We start from the raw sequence: 18,469 nt of genomic DNA, 5'->3' as shown, positions 1-18,469 counted from the left end.
ACCTCCTCCTCTTTCACTGACCTTGGTGTTGCACTGCTGTTTTGCTCTCTCTTTTCCCCTCCTCCTGCTCTGTCTGTCCAGCATTTTTTGTACCCTTTCTTAAATACATTTTCACAGAAGCGCCACCAGCCTGGCTGCTGGGCTCAGCTATGTCATGCAGCTGGTCCTTTATGGAGCCGGCAGGAACCGGCTGTGTTCTCCTCTCTGGCCTTTTCTCACAGAGGCCACCCTAGCAGCACCCCCACTGCCAACACCTTGACACCTACACCCAGCTGAAAAGCCTTCTATGAAACCACTGCCAGACTGAAGGGGGAAACGGGGGTGAAATTTCCTCCACATGGCCCCCCTAATGAGACCAGAGATGTCAGCTGATGTGACAGTGATGCCAGTGATGGATAACACGTAAACTATCAACATTAAATATCTGAAAAGCATACAAGTGCCTTCCCTTACAATTTTCTGGGAAGGATCACTCAGGCCTGAACTTCTTGAGGTTGGGGAAGATCTCAAGGTTTCTGTGCAGGACCTAAGTTATGACAGGAATATCTGTGCCTTCTGGTACTTAATATACTCCAGAGAGGAAAATGGAAAGGGATGAGAATGGTCAAAACAAAAGCAAGTAAGTGACATTCTATAAAGTTTCACTGCAAAAAGAGAAAAACCCCACCCTTTACGGGGGAAGCCTTCTCCTGCAGACCTTCCAGCACCTGTCCCAATCATCTCTGGGTATTTAAAGCTCCGGAAGGGCCACAGGATATGTTCTTACCTCCACTTCTTCAACCTTGATAAAGGAGGAATGGAAAACATACCAAACTCTTTGTTTGGTTTTCTGTGAACCTTCTTCTGGGCTTCAGGATTACATCCGAGTACAAGGTCCAGGTCACAGCAGCTGCTGTTTTATCATGGCCCTAGGGGACAGATTTACAAAGACATTCACTTCAACACCATTCCTGTGCACAAGTAGGCTTTGTAAATACTTGGGTGTGCAGATAGCATGGAAAGTGAGACTTATTAATCCCACAGCCACAAGAAAAACAAAAATCAAGAGTGAAGAATTCTATCCAACACATTGATTTAGCCAGGTCAACCAGAGCAGCAACAAATGTTCTTTAGCTGCTCCCAAGATAAGAACCAGAAGACCAACCACCTCAAGTGTATGTATACCAATGCATGCTGCCTAGGGAACAAATAGGAGGAACTGGAGCTCTGCACCCAGTCATAAAGTTGTATCACAGGAATAACTGAAACATGGTGGGACAACTCATATGACTGGAGGATTGTGATGGATGGATATTTCGTAAAAGAAAGGAAAGAAGAGGAGGAGTCACGCTCTGTGTTAAGGAAGGAGAACCTCGAATGTATAGAACTATGGCAATTATGGAAGCCCTATTGAATGCCTCTGGGTCAAGATCAGAGGGGTCATCTCCAAGGGGGATCTTACAGTAGACAACTGCTACCAACCTCCAAACCCAGACGTTAAGGCCAATGAAGCAATATTTGGGTCACTTAAGCAAGCTTTGGGTTAACAGAACTTGGTTCTTATGGGTGACTTCACCCACCCAGACATTTGTTGGAAGAACAACACAGCAGCTCACGGCATCCATCAGGTTCCTCGAATGCACAGAGAACTGCTTCCTCATACAAATGTTAGATGTGCCAAGCAGGAATGAGGCACTGATGGACTTGCTACTCACAAACCAAGAAAACTTCCTTTTTCGTAGCTCAGTTAGTGACAGCCATGGCTGCAGCGATCACAACATTGTGGAGTCTGGGATCATGCTGAACATGAAGGTTTTAGATTTTAGAAGGGCAAACTTCAGGTCACTCGGAGGTCTGGTGGGAGGGACTCCATGGGAAGCTTCCCTGGAGGATAAAGGAGCTAACAAATGCTAGGAATTTTTCAAAAATGGTCGCATGGAAGCACAAAACGAGTTCATTCCCTTTAAATGTGAGGGAAGTGGGTGGTGCAAAGATTCCCTTGACTTAACTGCAAAGAGAAGCATACCAGAGATGGAAAAGTGGACGAATACCCATTGAGAACTACAAGGGCATTGCCAGGGTGTGCAGAGATGCAGTTAGAAAAACAAAATCTCAGCTCAAATTCAAATTAACCAGAGATGTCAAAAACTACAAGAAAGGATTTTTCAGGTACATAAACAAGCAGAAACAGAAGGAAAACACTGGCCCATGGTTAAACTGGAGAGGTGAATTAGTCACCAACAACGCTGAAAAGGGAGAGGTTCTGAATACTTTCTTCACCCCTGTCTTTACCAGCACTGTTGGGGCCCAGGCTTGGGAACAAAAATCCAGGTTGATGCAAACACAGACCCACTGTCAGTGAAGGAAGAGTTGGTGTGTGAACTATTACAGAAGCTTAACCCCTAAAAATCAATGGACCTTGACAATATCCCCCCAAGAGCGTTAAGAGAGCTGGCTGATGTAGTTGCGAGGCTGTTCCCTATAATCTTTGAGAAGTCTTGGAGATTGAGGGACATCCCAGAAGACTGGAAGAAGGCTAATATCACCCTAATCTACAAGAAGGGCTTAAAGGAGGATCCAGGAACCCCCCCTCCTGGGCGCTATCACAAGACAAACGAAGCACCTGATTGGGAAAAGCCAGCGCAGATTCACCAAGGGCAAATCATGCTCGACAAACCTGATGGTCTTCTATGACAAAGTAACCTGTTAGGTTGATGTGAGGTGAGCGGTGGACATTGTCTACCTGGATGCCTCCAAGGCGTTTGATACGGTTCCCCACAGCCGCCTCCTAGAGAAACTGATGTGTTATGATCTAGACAAGAGGTCTGTGCGATGGGTGAGGCACTGGCTGACAGGCTGCACCCAGAGGGGGGTGGTAAACAGCTCCTTTTCAAACTGGCAACCTGTCACTAGTGGGGTCTCCCAGGGATCGATATTGGGCCCAACGTTGTTCAATATCTTCATAAGTGATCTGCATGATGGGATCAAGTGTACCCTGATGAAGTTTGGCAAGGATGCCAAAGTGAGTGGGGAAGTGGAGAAGGGAGAGCCAGCCTGCAGGAAGACCTGGATAGTCTGGAAGAGTGGGCTAACAAGAACCTTATGAAGTTCAGCAAAGACAAGTGTAAGGTCCTGCCCCTGGGAAAACATAACCCAGGAGTGCAGCACAGGCTGGGATCTATGTGGATGGAGAGCAGCTCTGTGGAAAGGCACCTGGGTGTCCTGGTGGACAAGCTCAGTGAGTTTCACGTGAGTGAACCGCGTGCTGCTGTGACAAAGCCAACGGGATGCTGGGCTGCATCAACAAGGGCATCGCCAGCAGAGATAAAGAAATTGTCATCCCACTTTAGTCAGCACTTGTCAGGCCGCACCTGGAGTACTGTGTTCAGTTTTGTTCTCACCATACAAAAAAAGATGTGGACAGGCTGGAGGGGGTCCAGAGGGGGCCACAAAGATGATCAAGGTACTGGGAAGCCTGCCATGTGAGGAAAGGCTGAGAGAATTGGGTTTGTTCAGCCTTTGAAGTCTTAGGGGACATGTCATCACTATATTCCAGTATTTAAAGGGTGGCTACAAAGATGATGGAGACTCCCTTTTTACAAGGAGTCACATGGAAAAGAGGAGGGGTAAAGGGTACAAGTTACTCCTGGGGAGATTCTGACTGGACACGAAAGGAAAATTTTTCACAATGAGAACAATCAGCCATTGGAATAATCTCCCCAGGGAAGTGGTGGATTGCCCAACACTGGACACTTTTGAGGTTCAGCTGGACAGGGTGTTGGGCCATCTTGTCTAGACTGTGCTTTCGCCAAGAAAAGCTGGACCACATGATCCTTGAGGTCCCTTCCAACCTGGTATTCTACAGTTTTATATGATATGATGATTATCAGGTTGTAAAATGGCCCATGATTCTGTCAAGTGACCAAAAACTGACCAAAACAGAAGAGTGTTAAAATACTTCCAGTAGCCCTCAAACATCCCTCTTCCCTCTCCTCTGCCACCTGGGTGCATTCCATTGCTGCTCTAGTAATTAGCAGATCTTTTCTTTCTTTTTAAGCTGCAGAAACAGATGCTTGTTGCTCTGCTCTTCTCTCTATGCAGAAATCCAGCAACTGAGCTCTGTCACTTCAGAGATCAGCAATCTTCTCTCCTTCATCAAGTTCCAGGTGACGAACAACTCTTCACTCTGTGATTCCCACTTCTGCTGTTACAGAACCAAACCAGCACATACCCATCTTTTCATTTAGTCCACAATGTAGGTCCTAGGTTGCCATGAAGTGCCACAAGATGGTAAGGGACACATTTTACCATCATTTCTCTGCACTCCTGTCAATGTCCATATAGTACAGGGGGGAGCACTCATGAGAGCAAAAGTATATTTTGGACACACCTCTGAAGAAGACTTAAATGTGAATTTTGAACATTATGACATCTTTGACCTGAGATTTCTGAAGAAACTGCATCAAGCTGACCTGCAACTGTATGAAATCAACCTGCAACTCCAAAGCAAAAGCATTCTGCTTTCTCAGATACAATATCATAGTATCACCGGTGAGTAAACTTAGTGTAGCCAAAGAAGAAAAATGCTAAGCAAGTAAAGTTTAAAAAATTTTCATTTACTCAAAAGAACACAGTGCTTGATGAGCATTTACAAAAACCAGAAATCCGATTAACAGTGCAGATAGAAAATACATATTACAAAAGCTTTATCCTGGATTACCAATCCTTGAACATTCATAAAAAGAAGTGAGAACTGGTGTTAGTTCCCAACTAGGAGAAACTGATTTTATTCTTAACTCCACAATCAGGGCAAATAATTAAGTTCTTCTCCTCCTCCCTTTCCTCTTCAACAGGTTTTCAACCACATCTATTTAAACCTGGCTCTCTGATGGAAGGAGGAACCCCTGACTGTGAATGCACATAGTACTACTAGTCAGGGCTCCGATCTCTGGGCAGAATGTAATCCCAATCTCCTCTTTGATCTTTCCATTTGGGTCTACACAAAGATGTATGAAATAATGCTTTCATCACTTAAGTACATATTTTCATGTTAAAACTTTGAAGGCTCAGATATTTCAAAATATTATTAATTTGTACAATAACAGGCAATATTTTATGAGAAATCTCAAAAAGTGGGAATGGTCTTACCGACTTGTCAGCATGCAGGTCCAGTTGCCCAGCATCTATGAACACGTTTGGCCTGGCAGGGGAAACATTACTTCCTGTAAACAAAGTTTATCCCAGCAGTTCCCATAGTTACTGATGATTAGCAGAGTATAAGTAGAAGCAGAATTAGTTCCATCTCGAAAGAATTAAAGGAAGAAGAAAATGTAGGGACAGACAATATTTACAAGAGAGAAACTGCAGTAAGCAGACTGAAAAATGGAGAAATATTAAAACGGCAGTTAAAGACAAGATACCACAAATTTGTTTAAAAGTATAAATTTTATATATGACCGATGTTTGGATAGACTAGAACATCTTTAACACTGAGGAAACATGAAAAAGTGGGAACAGAACTTCATGGCCTGAACATAACTTATTTGCTTCTATAGGTAGCAAGTGCAGGAGCATCTTGATATTGCAAACAGAGCAGACATCTCAACCATTTATTTCATTTTGCTCTAATTTTTAATCTAACCCCTGGTCAGACAACTTTAAAAGAAGGCAATGCAGGCATCCTGAGGATTGCAAGGCTCAGCAGAAACCAGCATACTGCACGTGTTCTTTGTTACACAAGATAGAAGCTGACAAATTTAGTGCTTCAGTCTTCCGCTCAGTGCAGGAGGTTTCTGTTTCTTCCTGAACTAGGTTAAGAAGCAATCTGAAATCTCTTTCTTGAGGTTGGAGGATTTCTCTGAAAGGATCTGTAGTAATGCTGTGAGCCTAGAAGAGATAAAACTTTGTTTGTTACTTGTGGTAGAATCTGAAAGACGCTCCAAGATCACGTATGAGTTACTTTCATCAGCCAGCTCAGATCAATGTTTGCTAATCTGCCATTATTCTTACACCACCTTTTATATACTTATGCCAATCATATAATTATTTAAACTCAAGGAACTTACAAATAAATAAAGGTTATGTACAAGCACTCAAACACCTCAGGAACTAGTTAGTCAGCTGTACTGTAACAAGGGAACTAAATAAGCCATGTTAGGCTGCTCTCTTTTTTAGTGTTATAAATAGAAGACATAGTTGTTAAAATAAATACTGACTTATTTATTTAAGAGAGCTTTATACCTATGTTAAAAATGCACATTTTCGATTTTATTTTTCCCCCCATAAAAAGTTTACTAATTTGGTGAATTTATATGAGGTCTAAAATATAATTTATGCCATGAAACACTTCAAAAACATCTATCTGTGTTGCTACTCTAGTAGCTGCAAAACATCTAGCCTGTACACCACATACCCTTGCCATAACGGTAAATATACTGGAGTATTAAAAAAAAAAATAAAAATTAAGATGACAGGGAATCCTCTTCCTTCCATGTTGTAACAACAAAAAGCAGCTTTGCGGGATTCCTAGCAGTCAGGGTTAGGACTATCTCAGACCAAGTGAGAAGAAACTTCAAAACCAAACTCCAAAGATTCTGCCAAACACACCTGCTGTTCTTTTATGCCAAGATGACTCTTCCTGAGCACTTCTTAACTGTACTACGTAGGGGTTAATAGGTGTTGTTGGCCTTTTGCCTTCCAAGTGGTTCTTTCTTTGCCTACCTATTAAAAATCCTGGACCTGTGGCTCTGTGGTTAGCAAAATCCCTGGGAGTCAGTGATCTCTTCTGAGCTGTGTCTGTCTGCAAAAAATAAAAACATACTATTAGCTAGTATAGTATGCTTATCTACTGAAATGGTTTGGTTACAGCTTTTATGATCTAGTCCAGCAGGGTGAGTCCTACCAAGCTGCAAAGCTCCAAGCAGTAATAAAACTGCACAATTCTAGTGCGTAGACACCCTCAAAGGAACTGCTTGAGGCATCAACTGCTTGAGACTTGAGAAAAATCTCTTCCTCATACACCTGTTTCTCAAGGTCCCACACCCTCCCAAAGTTTTTTAACATGCTCCTCTCTACAGGCAGCAAGAATCCCTGTACATCAGAAATCAGGAGAGACCCAGTAAATGAGACCTTCTGTAGACCAACACTGGGCATGAATGGAAACTTCTGCACTTTTCCATATCCCTACTTGCATTGTAACATACCCTAAATGTATGAGTTGTGTTCGGCCTTGAAAACTGATCAATAATAACAGTTCTTTCTCTGAGTGGCCGTTGCTCTGTACTGCCAGGCACTGCACTTGACACTCTGCTATGAGCATATCGTCCTCGAAGCTGAGAGAATTAAAAAGAGCATTGAGAGAATGCAGTAATTGAATTGGTTAGAATAGTAATTCTTCCGTTGCCATACAAAAAAACACAAGGGAAGGAGAAAAGAAGAAAAGAAAACTACGTTTTCACTCACTACAAGCACTGATTTAAGGTAATATTAAGGGTACTCATGTTTTTCAAACAGATTTGAGACCATTCCCTAATGTTAGTCTATAATCCCCAAAGGTTTATAATAAATAAAAAAAAAAAAAAAAGACTTTACGTGTTTCTTAATTCAAAGTATTATTCAGCAAAATAATATCAACATGCCAATTTACTTTCATTCTAGTGATTTATTCCATATACTTCAAAAATAGGTCAGTATCAATAATTTGTTTGTTTGTTTTGTTTTTTTTTCAGTCAATACAGAATTATGGAATGGTTTAGGTTGGAAGGGATCTTAAAGACCATCCAGTTCCCACCCCCCTGCCATGGGCAGGGACACCTTCCACTAGCCCAGGTTGCCCAAAGCCCCGTCCAACCTGGCCTTGAACACTGCCAGGGAGGGGGCAGCCACAGCTGCTCTGGGCAACCTGTGCCAGTGTCTCACCACCCTCACAGTAAAGAATTTCTTCCTTATATCTAATCTAAATCTGCCCTCTTTCAGTTTAAAATTGTTACCCCTCATCCTTTTCTACCTCATTCAGCATGATTTTCTACTTCTTATAACCTAACATTCATATGACACTGAAAAGAGCTATTTAAATCCAGATGCATATAAGTGCAAGTTTACTATCTGGTTGGCTGTTTTTCTCTGTTGGCTTTCTTTTAAAAAAAAAAACAAAACACAAAACAACAGATTTTTGTGTTGTCAGAGAAAAAGTCTTTCCACCTCTGTGACCTGAGATCTTGCATTGTCATGGTACCCCCAACGTAACACACATTAGCATGTTAAGTCCATGTATTAAATACAAACCAACACAAACTGTAAAACTGCTCATTTCAACCAGGGACACAGAGCAATTTATTTTCAAATAGGTTGAAATTCTTCACCAATACAAAATGAAATTCTTCACCAATACAAAATGAACATAACTTACAGAGCTCTGTTGCAATCGAGGTACTGAAAGATATTGTTCAACTGCGTCCGAGTTTATTGGTGGTAACTTATTCCGGGTGGTAGGTGCACGAGCAGAAGATAAATAAACCAAGCTGGCACCCCTACAGAATTTTAAGGGTTCCTCTTTTAGGAAAATTCACATTAAAGACTTCTTCACTGAAACAATATGTAATTATTAAGCAGTACATTTCTTTATAGAGCTCAGCTACAGAAAGTAGTATCAGCTAATATAGCGACAAAAAAATAAAACAATTGCCTCTCCTCAAAAAACACAGTTCTGCTTGCTTTCTTTTTCTCTGAATTCTAGAACCAATAACAAATGTCAGGTAAGTTCTCAAGTATTCTGCAAAACTTCTTCATTGGTGAAATTTCAGTAAAGTTCTGAGGAAAGCAAAGAATAAAATGAAGAAACTCACAATTTAGTCCCCCTAAGGATTTCATCATTGTATATATTAGGAGCTTTTGAGGAGAGCTGGTCAGAAGTAAGAGACGGTAACCTGCGATGGCTTGGTAGCTTCCTAGAAGATGCCAGGAGTACCCGAGATGATGAGAGAACACTGTTATCAGCAATTCTCCCCAACCTAGCGTGCACTGAATTTGCAGCACTGGAGTCAATGCTAGGCTGTTTGTTTTCTTGCTCATTCCTAGGCAAAAAGGAAGAACAAAATAGGGAATGAGGATGAATTAAAAAAAAGGATTTCTTAACAGTGTATCATTGCAACCTCTATAAATCATTATCACATCAGTGATACACACGAAGGAGATGATAACTGCATTCTTATTGCCTTTTTGCAATTGCAAATTATCTTTCATATAATATGAATTATGCTTCATTTTGAAAATGTCAATACCAATACCTACTGTATTTTTTCTACTGTGGCAACATGCCTTTGTTGAAGCGGTTTTGCTTGAATTGTCATCACACCATTCAAATCACTACAGAAGTTGCTGGAGAAACGGTGAATCTAGTAAAAGCAACAAATACGTATCAACCTTTACTTTTTTTTTTAAATAAAGACCTCAAAAAGCACATAGTTAGGAGATATTTTACTTGTTTCTTAGAAAAGTTTCTGTTAAGATGATTCAGTAGAATTCTCAATAGTAAATGGGGCCAAATATGTTATTTTGCTTATTTTAAACAGATTCTTACAAACAGAACTTGGGTAGTATTTAGTTACTGAACTGCAAGTCAGTTTGCAATGTAAGTTTCAGTTGAAGCTGGAGTTCTATTCTCTGAAGTTTCCACTTTCCCTCAGCATAGTCCAGCCCAGGGGCACAGAACCTGGGCATTACTTATCTAAGCATTTTACTTACAGAACCAAGTACACCAATGGAGAGCACTGAGACTGCTGTGCTCTCTTCTATTTCTCATCTCACTGCCTAAAAAGCATGGAAAAAGAGCAGGCAGAATAGAATGAAGTCGCTTGAACTGAACAGGGAGACACAGGTGAATAAAAAAAAACAACAACAAAACCAAACAACAAAACCAAACAGAAGCAGTGGATGAAAAACGTGCAAAACAGGAGGCAGGATACAGAAGGAGGAGGCAGCAAGCAGAACAAGAAAGGGCATTTTATTAACACAAACATGAGCTTCCACAAAACCAGGAAAGGCCTACTGCATTTTCTAAGGGCAGAATACAGTCCAACAAGTGTTTTCCTGTAAACTAACTTCTGCAATATTTTAGTGGTGAAAAGCACCTTTAAGAATCACCAAAGAGAAGTGAGTGATAGTAAACAAGAAATGCATATTTAATGGCCCTTCATCTTAAATCAGATTACTTATTTTAAGCATACCTAATTGGTTTAAAATAAAAAGGAAAAAAGAGCTTTTTGTAGCTTCAGTGAGGACTCTGTCCAAGCTTAGCAGAATAAATAACACCGTTTGACGGAAAGTTATTTTTACCTGCGAGGAAAGAAAATGAGACCCAAAAGATACACTTTGTGCTTCAGAACCTCTGGAAAGAGGAACACTCCCAGCATTTGCTGTAATATGAACAGGCAACTGTGGCAGTTTTCCTGTAACAGCTTTCAGTTTTTCCACATGTTTGTCACACTCTGCACAACAGCAAAAAAAAAGTAGAGGGAGTAAGAGGTATTTTGTACGTTTACCAGCCATCATTTGTTGAGATTCAAACAATATTATACTTCACAGTAAATAAAGACTTTCATACAGTTTTAAGTTTCCATGCTATTTAAAAATCTACCATAAATGATGCTTTTGTGAAAGCATTCCCATTTGTTTCTACTTTCTCTGAAATCAACAAGCAAATTGGACTGTCTAGGTAGAGTTGGAGGGGGGTGTTTGTTTAAGAAAATACTGCTAAGACTCTTGGAATGTCATTTAAAAACTTGCAAAGATTATTTTTTTAAAGCAGAAAAAAAAAAATCTATATTTTTAAAAAAAGGCCTATTGATCCTATCCTCGCCTGACAGCAGCTACACATTCTTTTCTTTTGAGTATATATTACCAACTTATTTCTATTATAAACCTAAATTCTTTTACATTCCTAGTTGAAATACTTTGGTTAGCTAGTTATGCCCTTCATCAAGATAAAAGAGCACACCTATCATAAGACTGCTAAGCTATCCTCCCTAAACTATAATATTGAGCTAAACAATCCACCTGTAATGTGAAAAACCCTTTTATATTTCAGTAACACCTGGAATGTTAAGTTCTGATGCTGCAAGTATTCTGAGAAATTTTGCCATTTCTTACTTTGCTGTACTTACATTTGAGGTTGAGTGTACCTTATATTTGAGGGAATTTCCAAAACACAACCCCAGTACTCTTCTGTTACTGTCCTTTTAAAATACATTGAAAGAAGAACTGAGATTTCTCTCAGCCTCCAAAGAAAACACAGGCACTCTAAACAGAATTTCACTTCTAGTTAATTTTCCTAGCTTTTGCTTTTCCTCACTACACTCTGTTAGAATATGAAAACATAAAGTAACATGCATCACCATTTCTTCATCCTATATTAAACTCATTAACTCCTGTACTGTCAGCAAGTCTGCCTATCTTGCTTTAACAATCTGACTACCTAAGGGTTCTTTTTACTACATAGCTCCAACAATGAGGACTAGGAGACTTTGATTCCTAAATTCCAGATTTAAACCAGGTTGCCAGTGATCCCCTGCTAGCAGCATCATTTGCATCTCAAGCCAGTGATTAAGGTTGGGTTATTTAAAAACATGCTCTCCTGTAATGAAGATCTTTCAGTCAGTATTCTTCCTCTTTTTTTTTTTAAACTCCCTGAAAATTAGTAGGAATGTTTTTATTTTAGGTGCATGCATGCATGTGCACGCACACCTGTTTGCAATGCACTACATATCTCATTAGCATGGTACTATCAACATGGTATCTTAAAACAACTGGATTTCCCAAGCTTTATCTAAGGGGAAAATCACTTTTCTGAGTTATATTCAGTAAACACCATATCTGAAAATACCAAATACCTGTGATACTACTTTCCCAATTTTTTTTAATCAGTTCCTCCAATATTCCAATTACGTTGTTCCACATATGATCGAATACTTCAGAAGCCACGGCATCTTTGATACAGGCATTAGGAGAAACAGGAGGAATGCCACGCTTACTCCTCTTCTCAGCAAGATGCTTTTTCTTTTGTTCCCAACTCTCATCATCACTATTAAAGGAAGCAAATTCAAATGAATTCCCATGGGTTTCGACTTTTTTTCCTCCTTCTAATGCACCAAATGAATAGAAACATACATACAGAAGAAAAGTCAGTCAGCTGTAGATCACAAAAATTTCAAATTCAAACATACAGAGCACCTATGGGAACAGAACCTATTGAACACTTTTAATGATTTCTCTTGCTTGCAGGTAAAAAAATTAAAAAATCCAGTCAGGGCATTACAACAGTAAGGTCTGCAGCTCTAGAAGGAACAGCTTTACATGTAGCATTTAAGTCATTTCACGCTAAATCCTATGCTTTTTACCATAACACAAGGGAACTATTGTCTTGTATTTGGCAGGAGGACTATCACATAGAACATTTTTTATCATGTCCTGTGAACCTGCACACATCTGCAACACTCCACCACTGATCACAGACAAACAACTTCAAACAACTTCTGCAGCCTAACAATAGCAGAGCCCATAGACTTACACTCACCTCCTTCCCTTCCACTACGTTTATTTCTTTTGATTCTGCCTACCTAGGGAAGCACTGTATAGCAACATTTTCTAACTTGGTTTTCTAATATATCTCTCAGAAAGAAAGTTTTAACCTTTTTCTCTTTCTAATGCCACAATATTTCTTTCTAGGGAAATGCAATTTTTTTTGAGATTACAAGGATGATCCCAAAATCATACTGGTTTCTACTACACCCCTTTCTCTTTTCAGTCGCTTTTTCACTTCCTCCTCAGACTGGACTGCAAACTTCTTAACTATAACTGAGATTTGGCTGAATGGTCATACTCACAAAATGACCAAGCTATTTTCCTATCAGGCTTCGTAATATCTAATGTTTTAGTTACGGGGAACAAGATATTTCAGAATTGAAGGAAACAAGAAACAACATATTGAGGAGGCACAAAGAAGAGAAATGCACCTTCAGTCAAGTCTCTCTCCCAAATGAAGTTTGCTTACTTAGCAAAACAAAGGGAAGAATCCTAAGAGGATTCATAAATAAAAAACATTTCCAAACAGGCAGTCACCCAGGCTCTTTCTTCCAGAAACAGGACTGAAAGGGTCTCAGTCTGGGTCCTCGGTTTTACACAACAATCATGTCGTCTTCCTGTAAGTGCAGCAAGCTTTAGCACAAAAAGCTATGCTTTGTTCCCCACTAGTCCTACCAAAGCTTCCCCCTCATAGAGGCATTTTAGAAAACAGCACATTATGGTCTTTCATCCACCCAGTAGCCTAAGCTGCTGGAATATTCAACTGGCTCACAGGAAACCTAGGCTGCACTGTCAAGACAGCTGTATGACTCATGTCACTCACCAGGGTGCTCTAAATGCAGGTTATATCCTGCACTTCTCCTCACAAAGCTGTTCTACACTGCACAGACAGAATTCAAGATTCATTAGGGCACGCAACGAGAACACACACATTGCAATGACCCTAGACAAGCTTGGTGGTCAAGGCACTCGTCTGGAGAGAAGAGATTCCTTCATTCTAATGCCTACCTCAAAATTAAATATTCATTGTATTAAATCTCCATGCACAAAACACTTTGAAAAAACTAGTGGTTAAGACACATTCCTCTAATATGGGAGATGTGAGTTTTGAACCACTAGAAACACATACCTAATCTTCCACATGCCCAGTGAGTGCTCTGACCACTGTGCTACCAAACACAGGGACAGAAGGAACTGTATTTTACAGAAAAGAAATGCAGTTTATGAAGCCCAACTGGGTTCACTGACAATTGTTCATTATATTCTTCAAAAATACATATATCTGTTATTTACAGCTCCTTGTTGTCAAAGGCAAAATATTCTTCTATTTTTCCATCCACATCATAGATTTCCTCTTCCAGGAATGAATACATGGATGAGACAGAGGCAGAAATCCCAGTGGAACTTGAATCTAGTGATTTATGTATCGGAGATGCTGTTGGGATCAGTTTAGAGCCTGAAATGCAGAGCCTGAAAAAAAAAAAAAAAAAAAAAAAATCAACAAAATGAGAATTAAATATACAAAGAAAAAAGAAAGTGCATATTTAATTGTACTGAAATGTTTCAGTAATATGAAAGTAGTATTTTTACATATTTCTAAAGAGGGAACGCCAAAAAGAAAACTTAAAAATATTAACATACTCTTTTATATTATTAGTACATTCATGGAGGCCAGGTAAACACTTGGTACCCACAGAGGTGTCGCTTCTGCTCTGAAAATGCTGAAACCCTTCATCCTTTGGCAATAGGAGCTGCTTTCCTAGAACCCTGAATAAAAAGGAGAGAGTGAGCAGTACCTTAGATGGAAACCGACTCCATATGCAAATATCAAGAATACAAATACTTGCAAACAGTAGGCAATACAAAAGCATACGTTACATTCACTTTGAAAAAGCAAATTTTCAATATTGAGGGGCCAGGGCCTTGTGCAATACATTAACATTGCCTAGTATTTAAGTCATTAAAGTTAATTTGATTTATGCAAGATGACATACTAGCTTATCATTTTTAAGAGCAAATAGTCAAACTTTTTAGATTGTTCTAAAGGCAGATAAAGCAAACACACTTCCTTTCTTATCAAAACTCCATAAGAAATGTTTAAAAACAGATGCAAAAGACAAATAACGTCTGCTATGACTTTACTTATCCAACCCCAGTATCCATCAATATGAGCCAAAGTCACAGAATCACAGAATCATCTAGGTTGGAAAGGAGCTTGAAGATCATCCAGTCCAACCATTAACCTAACATTGACAGTTCCCAACTACACCAGATCCCTCAACGCTGGGTCAACCCGACTCTTAAACACCTCCAGGGATGGGGACTCCACCACCTCCCTGGGCAGCCCATTCCAAGCCCTAACAACCCGTTCTGTAAAGAAATGCTTCCTAATATCCAGTCTAAACCTTCCCTGGTGCAACTCAGGCCATTCCCTCTTGTCCTGTCACTTGTTCCTTGGTTAAAGAGGCTCATCCCCAGCTCTCTGCACCCTCCTTTCAGGCAGCTGTAGAGGGCGATGAAGTCTCCCCTCAGCCTCCTCCAGACTAAACAACACCAGTTCCATCAACTGCTCCTCATACAACATGTGCTCCTAATCCAAAATGTTTACATGGACAGTTAGGGCTAGACAATGCACAAACTCTAACATGCATAATGTACAGAGGCAGAGAGAAAAGGTAAAAGCAGCTACTTAAATGTACACAGAATTACTCCATACAATAATTTTTGAAGACAGTATAGATAAATAACAATCTCTGCTTAGTGAACAGTTTTCATTAGAATTCACAATGGATCTCAAAAGAATTTACCAGTCACATCTGTAGTGCAAGCAGCAATGTTCCGACTCAGCTGAATAAATTTTCTTGAGACTACTTTTTACAGAACAGCACTTTATGCCACATGAAGCTTTAAAGCAATAGCCTTTTTTACTTTTTATTTTGTAAGCCAAGAACAAAGAGTTTTCTTTAAATAGATCTGATCTTTCCCTTATTGATGACAGTTCTTAAATATATTTATTCCCACATGCTGAGCTAAGTATTTACATACCAACATAGCTGTTCTACAAATTAGAAAAAGGACAGCCAGCAAGCTCTTTGAAGCAGAACTCTCAGAAATAAATCTGCCATCCCAGAACTGAGTAGCTAGTCAACACAAACTGAGTTTTAAAGTTTAAGCTTAATATTGAAAATAACTTTCTTTTTTCTTTTTAAACCACAGGACGTACCACATTCCTTAGTACCAAATGACACAGGTCTCAGATTTCTTCAGTTCGCTTTCAACCTCTTAGGCTCGCTTAGTACTGCCAGCATTAGATTTGAATCAAAAAATTGTAAGTACAGGGAATCACTTAAAAAAAATTCCACCTAGTGAAGATACTTTGAAAAATGACTTAAAATTTTGAACTAATTACACAGCACAAAAACCTGTCTCCATTTTATGCATTAATAGCAAAGCTATTAATTTTTACAGTATCTAAAAAAGGCAAAGCATGGTTTAATGCTAGTGAATATTGCCTCAGATTTATTTAATAATTCTCTCTTGTTCCTAACAAAGTGTGACAAGCTTTGTTAGTTGATTTTAGTTTACATTTACTAGTAACAAGCCTCTGCAAATTATCTACAAGCATTGAAAGCATACTGCAGTTACTGACAGCATTCTTTTTAATGGTGTTAACAAACCATTAACTAGAAGATAGACACATGCAGGTCTATGTATAGAACAGCTCTGAGTCACCACGTCACTAAGAATGCCATCATTTAAGGCAGTACAGTACAACACTGACTTCTGTCCCCTGTACTATAAGAAGCAGTCGTCAGGCTGCCTAGACATTTTGCACATCTATGTAAAATAATTTTCATTAATCATGTCTGCAGCCTCGTATCTGTTCAACTAGTTACTGCCAGGTTGGTATCACACATCGTTTTACATTGAGTTACATAGCCTAGGAAGACATTATGGCTGTGCAGTATGTATGAAGCATGCTGTCACCTTCATTTTTTAATTTATTTTTAGGAGAATTAATAAAATAATTAACATTTAATTTCTTGAACTTCACAGTATGTCTTCAATTACAGTAAAAACAAATGTTTCTTTATAAGATGCATTCTTTAATTAGAAAAAGTCATTATGAAAATGGTGCATCATTTTCTCATTACATCCAGCTAAAATATCTTTGTCCGCAGTCATTGTATTAAGTAAAAGAGAGCACTGGCAGCTATTGCACCATCATCCTGATGTACTGCCTAACTATGGCACTGTTCAGTCCCAGAGATTCAGATCTGAATGCAAAAGTGTTACTGCTATAACAAGAACAATTCATACACGGGAATCCCAAAAATTTAAATTAGAGTGATAACTGGTTAAAACTAGTACCAGTAAGAAATTTCCTTACCTTATATGAGGAAATTGTTCAACCCAGTCTGCACATTCTGCCTGCAGGCTCTGAGTTTGGGAGGTCACTTTTCCTTCAAACAGCATTTCATCAATCTCCCAAAATAACTGATGGACTCTCTCTGTGTTGGCTTTATCAAATTCCTACATATTATAAAATAATAGTAAATATGCATATATGTTTATATTAAAAAACCACAGTATTTACGGAACAGGACAATTTGGACAGATTTGGCTGAGCATCTTGGAATGGATCTTCAGACACACTGTTTATAAACTACAGTGCAAAAAAAATCCAAATCAAACCCAAAACCAACAACAACAGGTAGACAGCAAAAAGGAACTAGCTGCCTAGGATTAGCCAATAGAAAACCCTACTTGTAAGGTGTCTGGACTCCTGCCCCCCTCCCTACTCCAATATGGAGTGAAGCATGCACACTGCACCTCTGGGACCCACAGCACCAAGCTCCCTACTTTTCTGAGCAGCACTTTTCCTTTCTGAGTAAAACAGCTAAGAGGGCAAAGAGGGGGCCACCTTCCTGCTGCTTGACATAGTCTGGTGGTTAGGAAACAGCCCTCAGTGTGAGAAATGGCCTTCCACACCTCTTCACCAAAGCTACAACTCAGTGCAATCAGAAAAGGTGAGCACAGGGGCATATGGAAGTAGCAGGGAAGAGCCCGATTTTATCCAGTGATATGGACACAAGTACTTAGCTGAGGGGCACTGTTCATAATGATATCTGGCCGCTTACATTAGACAGTCTGAAAAAGAGAAAAAAGTTACAATACTCAGGGCCTAAATCGTATCTGTTCAATTCCCGCCGAGTGCCCCAAACACTTCACGCTACAGAAGGGATCACACTGAAAAGGACAGGAATGTAACTATCACCCAGGTTACTGTATGATCCAGGGTCAGGCTTTCTCCTGGAGGGTTGGCAGCGACAGATGGGGTCAGTACCCCAAAGGTTAGGATGTTTTGCAAAAGGTATGGCAGAACTACCACTAGCGGCCATGGACAGCTTTTTAAAATGAAAGCAGCAGCAACTGCAATGTTTTTGGATTTATTCAATGCTGCCAGACTGTATTAGGCATGCCTCAGAGGTCAGCTTCCCTAACAGACTTAATCTCTCTCTGCATCATCTATGAAACAGAACTGAGCTTAAGAAAGAACAAAATATTTACTCAGGCTGGGACATTTACATGCATGCTCATCAATGTACTTTATGACTCAAAACATTGAGAATAGTTCCATTTAGACACTTCCAGCATTATACAGTATTTGAAAACACATATTTTATCATTCTCTTGGACTCAGAAACCTAAACCTACCTTCTTTGGTAAAACAGATTTTTCCCCAAATTTCATATTTCATATTTTTATTCTAGTTTTCCTTGCTACACATCAGCTGCACTGATATCAACTTGCAAACAGGAACTATTTTTTAAATATTCAATTATTAATATACTTACTCATTAGGCTATAATGAATTAAAGTGGTTAACTTCCCCACAGGACATGTGCTGCAT

The 18,469-nt window shown here is 39.6% G+C and overlaps 1 protein-coding gene across 3 annotated transcripts in view; it reads right to left on the bottom strand.

Moving 5' to 3' along the window:
* Positions 1 to 4,574: 4,574 nt before the first annotated feature.
* Positions 4,575 to 18,469, bottom strand: part of FAM149A (family with sequence similarity 149 member A) — a 33,474-nt gene continuing 19,579 nt past the window's right edge. For 2 of the 3 annotated variants that reach the window (XM_074905862.1, XM_074905861.1), the window contains exons 4-14: positions 16,946 to 17,088; positions 14,197 to 14,322; positions 13,849 to 14,025; positions 11,865 to 12,055; positions 10,312 to 10,463; positions 9,268 to 9,371; positions 8,823 to 9,050; positions 8,387 to 8,507; positions 7,182 to 7,310; positions 6,700 to 6,778; positions 4,575 to 5,865 (exon numbers count right to left, since the gene is read on the bottom strand). In XM_074905862.1, the coding sequence (XP_074761963.1) occupies positions 5,792 to 5,865; positions 6,700 to 6,778; positions 7,182 to 7,310; positions 8,387 to 8,507; positions 8,823 to 9,050; positions 9,268 to 9,371; positions 10,312 to 10,463; positions 11,865 to 12,055; positions 13,849 to 14,025; positions 14,197 to 14,322; positions 16,946 to 17,031 (1,467 nt within the window). In that variant the 5' untranslated portion in view covers positions 17,032 to 17,088 and the 3' untranslated portion in view covers positions 4,575 to 5,791. Of the gene's footprint in view, positions 5,866 to 6,699; positions 6,779 to 7,181; positions 7,311 to 8,386; positions 8,508 to 8,822; positions 9,051 to 9,267; positions 9,372 to 10,311; positions 10,464 to 11,864; positions 12,056 to 13,848; positions 14,026 to 14,196; positions 14,323 to 16,945; positions 17,089 to 18,469 lie in introns of those variants that run through there. The other variant, XM_074905860.1, reaches the window with a different exon arrangement.

The sequence above is a fragment of the Athene noctua genome, chromosome 4 (genome assembly GCF_965140245.1).
Source record: "Athene noctua chromosome 4, bAthNoc1.hap1.1, whole genome shotgun sequence".
In the NCBI taxonomy this organism is placed as follows: domain Eukaryota; kingdom Metazoa; phylum Chordata; class Aves; order Strigiformes; family Strigidae; genus Athene; species Athene noctua.
This window is presented reverse-complemented; position numbering and strand designations above follow the sequence as displayed.